The following is a 12,287-nucleotide window of genomic DNA, read 5'->3' as shown; positions in this document are numbered from 1 at the left end:
GTGGCTGTAATGTGAAAAAATGTGGAAAAGGGGGCCGAATACTTTTGCAAGTCACTAAAAAAGCCAGTTAATATGGTTTCCTGAAGTATTATTGAAAAAAGGGTATTAAATTTTGATAATAGCTCCACACTGATTATAAGTTAACACCAGTGTTTGTTTGTTTTTTTGTTTTGTTTTTTGTTTTGTTTTGTCATTTTCAGAATGAGTCTTTGTAACCTCTCAGAGACAAGCTGTGAAACTCTTTCCTCAATTCTCACCTCCCAGTCCTCTATTCTGAGAGAGCTGGACCTGTGTAACACCAACCTGCAGGATTCAGGAGTCAAGCTTCTGTCTGTTGCAGTGGAGAGTCCACAATGTAACCTTGAAACTCTCAGGTCAAGAATCAAAGCTTTCCACAGATGATCATTTAAAATGTGATTTATTATTGTTGCACAAATATAAGAATTGTTAAGAGGTTTTTTTTAATGTGTGACAGTTTTTATTTGTTTGTTTGGATTCCAAAAATTACTTCATGCACTAATAAACTTATATATAGTCATTTTGTGTACAAAAGATACCAATTTCCTTTTATACTGGTAGGCCGAACATGACCAAATTACATGTTGAGGTTTCTTTTGGGGTGGAGGAGTTTAAGTATCTCGGGGGCCTTCTTCACGAGTGGGGGTAGAAGGCAGCAGGAGCTCGACAGACGGATTGGTGCAGTGGCTGTACCGGTCTGTTATAGTGAAGAGTGAGCTGAATGTAAAAGCGAAGCTCTCAATTTACCAGTCGATCTATGTCCCTACCGTCGCCTATGGTAGCGAGCTGTGGGTAGTGACCGAAAGAACGAGATCGCGGATACAAGCAGCGGAAATGGGACCATTAACAAATGCAACCAAATTTGTTAATGGTCCGACTAAAATACTCCTAGGACGCACCGTTGCGACCAACTGTTTGAGTAAAAAAAGAAAAAAGAAAATTCTTCAACTCTGAAAGTCTCTGTGTGGTCAACGACACACATTACATTCCTATCGTGGTCTAAACCAATTACAGATAATCAGGGGCGGGACCTCTCTGATTGGATGTGGTCTAGTTGAAGTGCAGGTGGATAGAGAGAGGTGAGTAGCTTGAATAAAGAGATGAGGCTCAAAAACTTTTTCAACAACCACCAAACAGCAAATAAGAACAGATAAACGGATTCCACACTAAGACGTAAACACAGAGTGGACACGTCACCTCAGAATCAGGTTTCTCTTTCTCGTCTTTCTCACACGACTTCCCGTGCTGGACAAGCCGACGAAGCTGAAAGCTGACAGCTTACTGATTCTAAGGCGTCGGGTCTGAGCTTTGTGTTTACATCCAGCAAGAAAAGAAGATCGAAACTACACTTCACATTTGATAAATATCGTCATTAAACTACTCTTAATTTTGCTGTTTTGCTTCCACCACAAGAAAATAACACTTCATGCACAGCTCTCTGTCTCTGTGTATTTCACGAACAGTTTCTCATCTCAGATCTTAATTTTTGCATTATTCATTCGCTTATTACCCATCAGTCTACCGTTGTTTACAGCGCTGTCGGTGACTTTCTTTCTTTCCTTTCTTTTTTTTTTCTTACTTAAGTGACCTCGGACAAAAATATACTGACAAAATGTAAACTTTTTTAAAATTACGTTAAATTGCAGAATATTTTTAAGGTTATCTGCTATAAAGAGCCAAGTCAGGAAAATCTTCATGTTCTGTGTTTTATCCTCAGTTTCTTTGACACAAAGGCATCTGCTGTGATGCTCACACCTCCTATAAAGTCTCACAAGTGTCAGTACTGATAAATGATCAGAATGATATTATTTCTGACTGTCTGAGGCAAAATTGAATCGAATCGAATGGATTGTGGAAATCAGTGATGATACCCAGCCCTAGTGAGTAGCCTAGGCCTGGCAGAAGTGGATGTAGCTGTGGGTAATAAGAAAAGATGAAAAGAACTATTGATAACTTTTTTGTTAAGTTAAGGCCTGATGGGGCCAAATGGACATTTTAAAAGACATAGTCCTTTCTTTAGTTTTATTCTGCACTTTATTACATCAGATTAATTAGAGGTTCAGTCACTCTGCCTTCTGTATTACTCCAATACATGACAACATGCCAAGGCTAGATGTACAGCGCAAATAATTCTGTTAAAGGTCTCCTCAGCGCTGGAAGGCAAGACATTCAAACAGCAGCTCTGTAGCTGTCAACCAACCATGCTCTTTACATCATGTCACATGGCTAATTTCCATTCTATTTCCTCTCTTAGCACAAAGAGTAATGGCTAAAAGTGTTTTTGTTGGGTCAGATCCAGTCGGCGTGCACTTGGAGGGGTTAGAATACTCATAGAATACTCATTCTAAATTGTCCAAAGGTGGAGGTTTGTCTCTCTGAATCATCTCTTAGTTATGCTGCTATATGCTCAGGCTGTTGGTTGACCTCCCAAGATACTCTGCTTTCTTCTGCACTCCTCTCTTTTCATTTCTGATGCTTTTATGTGCCACTACTGCATGTCCTTAAACTTTTTCTTCTTTTTTCTTAGTTTGTGTTTTGTTCTTGTCTCACTGAGATCATCTCTTCTCTTTCCCCTCACCTGGCAACCAGTCATGGTAGATGCTCCTCCTGGAGCCTGTTCTAACTGGGATGCTCTTTGTGTCAATGGGAGTTCTTCCTTCCCACCGTCACCCAACGGTGATGCTGATCAGAGGATATAGTCTGATAGTTGGGGGTTTCTCTCTAATATTGTAGGCTGTTACCTTACACTGTTAAACAGCTGTTGTCTGTTGGGAATTCCACTTATAAATAAAGTTAAATTTAATGCATGTAAATGGATAGATGTTTTTGTATATGACAAACAGAAAATTATTGTTGACAGATGGATTGTTGTTTTGTGTGTCTGTAGTCTGTCAGGCTGTCTGATCACAAAGGAAGGCTGTACTTCTCTGGCCTTAGCTCTGAGCTCCAACCCCTCCCATCTGAGAGAGCTGGACCTGAGCTACAATCATCCAGGCAGCTTAGGAATGAAGCTGCTGTCGGCTGGACTGAAGGATCCATGCTGGAGACTGGACACTCTCAGGTATGGAGAGGATGTCTGATAGAGGAGGAAGAGCTGGAAACATTTCTCTGTCCTTCACTCACTTCCTGTTTGTTTCCTGCAGATGTGACATGAACAAATCAATAAGGCATACTAATGTAAGAGGTTTTCAGAGAGAAGTTTTCCAGGAAAAAGTTATGGATATCTCGGTATATTTAGTGTGGATTATATTAATTGTTCTATTCAGAGAGCAACAATTAATATTTATCCTAGATACAACAACCACTGTAAGCAGGGGAAACTGTTATCTTAGATTTATTAAAAGAAAAGGCTGTGGTACAAACTCTCAACTACAGGGAGATCTTTTCATAACATTTAAAAGCTGCTTGCCATTAAATGCACAGATATGTAACTGTATTAATGTATTTTAGTGCTTTTCAAATACAAAGGTCACAATTTGCTTTGAAAAGCCAACACACATTATGCAATAATGGAACAAAAACAATCCAGTAAATAAACAAATTTAGAGGCAACCAAGGTGGAAGACATATAGGCATAATGTGACAAAAAAGAGGGTTTATTGAGCCAAATGCAAAACTCACGATGAGGAAACACGGAGTCAGGCACAGGAAAAGAGGACAGTATATACACTGGGATACCTGCAAAAGAGAAACAGGTTGGAGCAAAGTACAGGTGCAGATGCTGAGAGTGTGTTTGGTTGGTGAGAGATGAGCTGATTGGACGGTATGTACGTGTCAGGACTGGTGACTTTTTGAGTTGTTACTGGGTGGTATTGCTGCGGTTGGTTGTTCTCAGATTAAGTATTTGGATTAACCCTTTAAAACTGGTAACTACTTTTAAGTAGTTTAAATAGTTACTGGTGTATTTCTATAAGTTTTCTGGGATGCTTAGAACTCAAATTACACTGTTGGAAATGCTTTGTCATGTTTCGACTGTGTGGAGGCAGGAGAAGGACCCAAACCCACAACTCACTACGTAGGAATGAAACTCAAAAAGCTGCTTTATTGCAGAATAGCGCGCAAAATATAACAAAACTATACTGGGACATGGATAAACTGACACAAAGGGAAACGGCCATGAGGGAGACTACGACACTGACAAAGAGAAACACAGGGCTTAAATACACTGAGGGATAACAAGGGAATGAGACACAGAAGGAGAGCACAGCTGGGAGTAATCAGGCTGGATGAGACAAGGGAAGCAAAACTAGAAACACTGACATGAGACACGAACCTTCAAAGCAAAACAGCCAACACACTGACTGAACTCTAGACATGTAAACTTAAGAGAAAATGGGGAGACAGAACATAGGAACCTGAAACATGGTACAGAAAGGCACAGTAGACACAACATGGAACACAGTGAAGCCATATTTCAAGAACTAAACCTATGATAACCATAACTGAAACCTAGGGAAATAATAACTATAAAGATCAAAACAGCACAACCCACCTGAACATAATGAACTCGCAGGGAAAGAGTAAAACTAAATACAGTGACCATAGAAACGCAAGACCTCTTCAAAATAAAACAGGAAACATGAGACACAGACATGACAACCTGAACTTGACAACGCAAGACACAGACGTGGACCACATGAAGGGCAAGGGTGACTTAACAGGGGTTGGAAGACAAAAGGGGAATCTAATAACAAAGAACTATACCAACTATAAAATTAACTTAGAAAACCTAAAGGGCTTAAACATAACAGGAATGTAAATTAATACTCAAAACGCTGGGTCAAAAGCCCCAGGATCGTGACACTTTATTACAAATTTGGATTATAATTTTTATTTTTATTTTTCCTGCAGTACATAAAAATTGGTGTATGTCAAAAATCAGACCCAAAAGCAGCGCACATTTCGGTGCTTTATTTTGGTGCCTTTTTTTCCCTGAGATGTCAGAATTCTAGCCAATAATTTTACCTTTGCAAGGATAGTAGGCGGGCCCAGGTACATATGTTATTTTAGAGCAGAGTTACAGATTAAAAATGCCCAAGGCAAAGCGGTCAAAAGTCTGGCTATACTTCACAGCAAAAGATGCAAACTCAGCAGCCTGCAACAAGTGCTTTAAGGTGATACTGTGATACTGTGCAAAGGAGGTAACACCTCAAATCTGATGACAAACCTTTAAAAAAAAAAAAAAGCTGAGGAATGAGTCTTTAGTTAGGAGTAAAGGATGAAGCTGCTAGGTGGGTTTTTGACTGGGGGATTTATAGAAATTAACATCTAGTTGAGCTGGACTATGGTCTGAGATAGAGTTGTATGGGCAATCTAAAACCTTGGGAAGAATTCTGTTATCTACAACAACAAAAAATCTATCCGTGAGTATGACCAGTGTACTGGTGAGAAGAATGAGAATTGTTTAGATGTAGGATTTTTATTCCTCCAGGGGTCAAAAAAGTGTAAGATTGCAAAAAGAATTGCAGAACTTTTGCTGTCAGCTTTTGCATTTGATCTGTCAAGTTGAGGATTAAGCACACAGTTAAAGTCACCACCCAATATCAAATGGGACTCTGTTAAATCTGGGAGGTTCTTTAAAAAAGTACTATAAAATTTAGGTCATCCCAGTTTGGTCCTTATACATTTGAAAGAGTTACTTGTTTCCTATACAAACTGCCCTGTATAATAATACATCTCCCTCTGGTATCCGCTACAGTTGATAGTGGAATAAATGGAATGCCCTTCCTAATTAGAATAGCAACACCACGTGATCTATCCTCAAATTTTTATGCTAAATACTAAAGTTTAATTTGTTCACTTGATCGGAGGTGTGTTTCCTGCAGATATACAACAATGATTTTAAATGAATAAATACCCTTGTGCATTTAACCGGATTATTTATACCTTTAACATCCCAACTTAACCAAAAACAATGGTCTCTGAGCAAATACTCTATTTCTGAGAGACAAATCAAACCCAAGGAATGAAATTAACTCTTATGTGGGAGGCCTTAAAAGCCTATCTTCGAGGCCAGATAATTTCATATGCAACCTTTTAAAAAAAAAGAAATACTTAAAACAAATGAACAACCTAGCCAACAGTCTAAGCAGCTTGGAAAGAAAAGCGTCTGGACTTCTTTAAGTTGCTTGAAGATGTTTCACCTCTCATCCGAGAAGCTTCTTCAATTCTAAGATAAAATGGCGGAGAGTCCCAGATTTAAATGCAGTGGGAATAACCCTCCAAAGAGGGACAAAAGGACCCCTGATGATCCTCTACCTAATCACATGAGCCAAGATGTGAAACAGGGGGGTGTCACAATCAGCCAGGGTTTTGGGTGAAACCTGTCCCCACCCTATCATGCAAGCAACATAACGAAGTCCAGACGCTTTTCTTTCCAAGCTCCTTCTTATACTACGATGACTGAGAACCTTCACAGATAACCTAGCTAACAGTATAAAAGAGATTGATTGCTTATATGTAGAAAATCCAACACCAGACCTCTATAAGAGAAAATTATTACTAAACAAAATCCTGTCCATTCAGCAAAAGACAGCATTTATTTTTCAAATCAAGGCAAAAGTTCTATGAGCATGGGGAAAGAGCCAGAAAAATCTTGAAACATCAAATTAAGCAATCCATATCAGTTAACACAATTTCTGAAATCTGTAAAACCTCTGGAGAAAAGACGTCCGATCTGAAAACTATTAATGACCAGTTTAAAATGTTCTATTCCAATCTTAACGCTTCAGATCCGGTTGATATGCATGGGCAGGGGAACAATATGAGAACAATATGAAGAGTTGGACAGCACCAGGCCCTGGCACAAATGAACCAGCTGCTAGTTGACGAGAGACACCCGCAAAACGCAAAGCACCAGCTACTGGCAGACCAGTATCTCCCCCAGGTGCAGGCTGTGTAAAGATGTCTCTGAGACAATCCAGCATCTAACAGCAGGGTGCAAGATGCTAGCAGGCAGGGCATACATGCAACGCCATAACCAGGTGGCCGGCATAGTGTACAGGAACATCTGTGCCGAGTATAACCTGGAAGTCCCGGGGTCAAAATGGGAGATGCCCCCAAGGGTGGTGGAGAATGACCGAGCTAAGATCCTGTGGGACTTCCAGATACAGACAGACAAAATGGTGGTGGCTAACTAAGCGGACATAGTGGTGGTAGACAAACAGAAGAAGACGGCCGTAGTGATCGATGTAGCGGTTCGGAATGACAGCAATATCAGGAAGAAGGAACACGAGAAGCTGGAGAAATACGAAGGGCTCAGAGAAAAGCTCGAGAAGATGTGGAGGGTGAAGGTGGTCCCAGTGGTAATCAGAGCACTAGGTGCAATGACTCCCAAGCTAGGCGAGTGGCTCCAGCAGATCCCGGGAACAACATCGGAGATCTCTGTCCAGAAGAGCGCAGTCCTAGGAACAGCTAAGATACTGCGCAGGACCCTCAAGCTCCCAGGCCTCTGGTAGAGGACCCGAGCTTGAAGGATTGACTGCCCTTGACCGGCGGGTGGGGAATTTTATACATACAGTGGGGCAAAAAAGTATTTAGTCAGCCACCGATTGTGCAAGTTCCCCCACTTAAAATGATGACAGAGGTCAGTAATTTGCACCAGAGGTACACTTCAACTGTGAGAGACAGAATGTGAAAAAAAAAATCCATGAATTCACATGGTAGGATTTGTAAAGAATTTATTCGTAAATCAGGGTGGAAAATAAGTATTTGGTCACCTCAAACATGGAAAATCTCTGGCTCTCACAGACCTGTAACGTCTTCTCTAAGACGCTTTTCTGTCCCCCACTCGTTACCTGTATGAATGGCACCTGTTTGAACTCATCATCTGTATAAAAGACACCTGTCCACAGCCTCAAACAGTCAGACTCCAAACTCCGCCATGGCCAAGACCAAAGAGCTTTCGAAGGACACCAGGAAAAGTATTGTAGACCTGCACCAGACTGGGAAGAGTGAATCTACAATAGGCAAGCAGCTTGGCGTGAAAAAATCAACTGTGCGAGCAATCATCAGAAAATGGAAGACATACAAGACCACTGATAATCTCCCACGATCTGGGGCTCCACGCAAGATCTCATCCCGTGGGGTCAAAATGATCATGAGAACGGTGAGCAAAGATCCCAGAACCACACGGGGGGACCTGGTGAATGACCTGCAGAGAGCTGGGACCAAAGTAACAAAGGTCACCATCAGTAACACACTACAACGGCAGGGAATCAAATCCCGCAGTGCCAGACGTGTTCCGCTGCTGAAGCCAGTGCATGTCCAGGCCCGTCTGAAGTTTGCCAGAGAGCACATGGATGATACAGCAGAGGATTGGGAGAATGTCATGTGGTCAGATGAAACCAAAGTAGAACTTTTTGGTATAAACTCAACTCGTCATGTTTGGAGGAAGAAGAATACTGAGTTGCATCCCAAGAACACCATACCTACTGTGAAGCATGGGGGTGGAAACATCATGCTATGGGGCTGTTTTTCTGCCAAGGGGACAGGACGACTGATCCGTGTTAAGGACAGAATGAATGGGGCCATGTATCGTGAGATTTTGAGCCAAAACCTCCTTCCATCAGTGAGAACTTTGAAGATGAAACGAGGCTGGGTCTTCCAACATGACAATGATCCAAAACACACCGCCCGGGCAACAAAGGAGTGGCTCCGTAAGAAGCATTTGAAAGTCCTGGAGTGGCCTAGCCAGTCTCCAGACCTCAACCCCATAGAAAATCTGTGGCGGGAGTTGAAAGTCCGTGTTGCTCGGCGACAGCCCCAAAACATCACTGCTCTCGAGAAGATCTGCATGGAGGAATGGGCCAAAATACCAGTGTGCCAACCTGGTAAAGACCTATAGTAAACGTTTGACCTCTGTTATTGCCAACAAAGGTTATGTTACAAAGTATTGAGTTGTATTTTTGTTATTGACCAAATACTTATTTTCCACCCTGATTTACGAATAAATTCTTTACAAATCCTACCATGTGGATTCATGGATTTTTTTTTTTTTTTCACATTCTGTCTCTCACAGTTGAAGTGTACCTCTGGTGCAAATTACTGACCTCTGTCATCATTTTAGGTGGGGGAACTTGCACAATCGGTGGCTGACTAAATACTTTTTTGCCCCACTGTATATATATATATATATACACACAGACACACACAGTGGAACCCCGACTTACGCAAGTTTCACGCAAGTTACAAAGGCACTGAATGGCAATATTTCTGCTTGTGTTCCGGCAAAATGCCTGAGTAACGAAATCCGCTGGCTCTGATTGGCTGAGCCTAGAATGCCCATAATGCCTTCCGAATCATGTGACAATCCCTTGGTTTCCGTACTTGCGTTTTGCTGTGCCTTCGTAACTTGAATTTTTTGTTAAATGGGGTATTCGTAAGTCGGGGTTCCACTGTACACTAGTCCCTTAATAGTTTCAACATGAAATATTGAAAAAACAAATATATGGTCCACTGATCGTGTGACAGATGCAGACATTTCTCTGTGTGCACGTGGTGAAATCTGCTGTTAAATCAGAACATGAAAAGGTTATAGGTGACATTAAAACCCATGAAAACAAAGCTGCATTCACTCAGAGGTCAGGGGTTATGTACAGTACCCACACTGACACAAAGGATAAAAAAAGAGCAGCAAAGGCAAGGGGGGGGGGGGGGGGGGTCATTTCCAGCTAAATAGAACAATAGAAGAATATAAAGACAATGAAGGTCAGTTTGAATCACTCATATTTTGTTCAATTCAGTGTACTGACAGATCCAGGATCAGCCCAAATCATCAGCAGTTTGATCCACGTATGGGCTGAAGTGTATTTGTATATGAGAGCCATGTAATGTCCATGTGTGCATGCTGAAAGAGACTGTGCTGGTCTGACCCCCCTCCTCCTTTCAGGGTGGAGCCTGCTGGACTCCGATGGTTGAGACCAGGTCTGCGGAAGTGTAAGTGTGTTTTTAATGTGATTCATGAAAACAAAGCAGCACACATTCAACCATCTTCAAACTGTCACATCACTCATTCACATCTCTGATGTCAGGAGTCATCATCAAAGTGTCAATCAATGAACAGATGATGGATCAATAACTGCAGCTGGGTTGTGTTTGTTCTCTCCATCAGATTCCTGTCAACTCACAATCGACACAAACACAGTTCACACAAACCTCCAACTATCTGACAACAACAGGAAGGTGACACATGTGAAGGAGGTTCAGTCATATCCTGATCATCCAGACAGATTTGATTATTTCTGCCAGCTGCTGTGTAGAAATGGTCTGACTGGTCGCTGTTACTGGGAGGTCGAGTGGAGAGGAAGGGTTGATATAGCAGTGAGTTACAGAAGAATTAGAAGGAAACGAGAGTGTCAATTATCAAAATCTGGTATGTTTGCTACGCTTGCCAGTTTCTATTCCCCATACTGTATGTTTGGACACAATGATCTGTCCTGGAGTCTGTGCTGCTCTGATGATGGTCCTCATTCCGTCTGGCACAATAAGTGGGATACATCCATCTCCTCCTCCTCCTCCTCCTCCTCCTCCTCCTCTGTCTCTCACAGAGTAGCAGTGTATGTGGACTGTCCTGCTGGCACTCTGTCCTTCTACAGAGTCTCCTCTGACACTCTGATCCACCTCCACACCTTCAACACCACATTCACTGAAACTCTTTATCCTGGGTTTTGGTTCAGGTCCCCTTGTTCCTCAGTGTCCCTGTGCTGAGTTGAGTGTAAAGAGTGTCCTCCTGTTAGAGAAACATTGTTATCATTTTACAAAAAATAAAACGGCTAAACATGAGAGGCTTTTGGACAAAGTTTGTGTTCTCCATTCTTTAAGCACCGGCACAGTTTCAAAAGTACTGGTTTTGCACTGGTATCGGATAAAATCTAAACGATACCCGTCCCTACTCTCACCTAGTGATGGTGAGGTGAAGCCTCGTGATGAACTGAAGTTTTCCATCCAACTGGGGCCCGTTCTTTGTACCTCGCTAAGTAAGTTAGCTGGATTAGATTGTTGACGATTTCGCGTGATCTTGGATCGTTCGGTTCTCTGAAGCTCATCCGGGACTTGCTGTCATAGCAACAGATCCGTAAGCGTAAACCTGCTTGGGAGCAGGCTTACTTTATGTAAACAGGATTAGATCGCGGGAACTCAGGTATGTCCACTTCATGTATACGAAAGCAACAGCGATATTCCACCACTGTTTTACCATAAATAAATATTATCAATGTAACTAAAGATAATGCATATTTGATTCTTTCATTGATGTCACACAGATACATACAGGTCATTTCCTAAAAAAGGGAAATGTACTATTAACATTCTATTACATGTATGTGATTATTATTATTATTTGATTATTTCAGATGTAATTCATATTTTAGAGGAATGTATTTAGGAGATCAGGAGATTATTGATCAGAATTCAGTGTATACAAGCAGAAAAATGTTATTTTATAAATTACCGTGTTTTATTTTCCACAATAAAACACATTACCGTTTTGATGTTTTCTTTGTGAAATTGATTCATTTTACTCAGAAAATAAGTTAAATTCATTTCATTTTCTCTTATTATTCAGAGACTTATTTTATATCAATTATTTCTTTTGGTAAAGTTGGGCAATTTCAACCTTCAGTTTGAGATTTTGACCCTAAATCCAACACATATTTACAGTTTAAATCTATTAATATCTACTTTTGTTTTCTATTTGAATTTAATTAACATTTTCTCTACATTTTATATAAATCTTTTGAAATTAAAATCTACTTAATTATTTCAAGTGTCACTTTGTTGCCATAACTTTTTTAAGTAACCTCTAGTCACAGTTTTTACAGAGTAGTAATAGTAAATTACTTCATGTAATCAAGATGAGAGACCACGGCTATAAAAGCGAAGGTGGATTTGGGAAGCCTGTCGCAGCCATGTCCTGTCCGTATACGCGAGCCACCCATTGTGGAAGGTGCAAGATTGATAAGGAGAGTCCTCAGAATTCAGCGTATATTGCGGGACAGACAGGATCCTTTAGCTCAGCGCGACAGTGTGCTCATAGAGAGATATCGATTTTCCCGTGAGGGTATTATTCACTTAACCAACTTGTTGACGAGGGGGTGCAGGACCACCACCTGTCTCTTGTTGCTCTGCCCTTTTCTTGGTTACTGTTATAAACAAACAAACAGATTATTTCAGGGTCTCTTTCCAAGAGACGAAAAGCAATATAAGTGATAAATATTACCATTCTGTGGAATATTCTTATATTTCACTTTTACTTGTTCCCATGTTCTAGT

The 12,287-nt window shown here is 41.0% G+C and overlaps 2 protein-coding genes across 2 annotated transcripts in view; one reads left to right on the top strand and one right to left on the bottom strand.

Annotated features, from left to right (window-relative positions):
* Positions 1-10,785, top strand: part of LOC113019580 (NACHT, LRR and PYD domains-containing protein 3-like) — a 237,521-nt gene extending 226,736 nt beyond the window's left edge. The window contains exons 9-13 of the mRNA XM_026163354.1: positions 201-374; positions 2,906-3,079; positions 9,908-9,954; positions 10,130-10,370; positions 10,413-10,785. Of these exons, the coding sequence (XP_026019139.1) occupies positions 201-374; positions 2,906-3,079; positions 9,908-9,954; positions 10,130-10,370; positions 10,413-10,725 (949 nt within the window). The 3' untranslated portion in view covers positions 10,726-10,785. The remainder of the gene's footprint in view (positions 1-200; positions 375-2,905; positions 3,080-9,907; positions 9,955-10,129; positions 10,371-10,412) is intronic.
* LOC113019582 (NLR family CARD domain-containing protein 3-like) overlaps positions 1-12,287 on the bottom strand; it is a 159,948-nt gene that overhangs the window by 89,522 nt on the left and 58,139 nt on the right. The window lies entirely within an intron of this gene.

The sequence above is a fragment of the Astatotilapia calliptera genome, chromosome 3, assembly GCF_900246225.1.
Source record: "Astatotilapia calliptera chromosome 3, fAstCal1.2, whole genome shotgun sequence".
Classification (NCBI taxonomy): domain Eukaryota; kingdom Metazoa; phylum Chordata; class Actinopteri; order Cichliformes; family Cichlidae; genus Astatotilapia; species Astatotilapia calliptera.
Note: the sequence above shows the minus strand (reverse complement) of the source record. Positions and strands in the feature narration are given on the sequence as shown.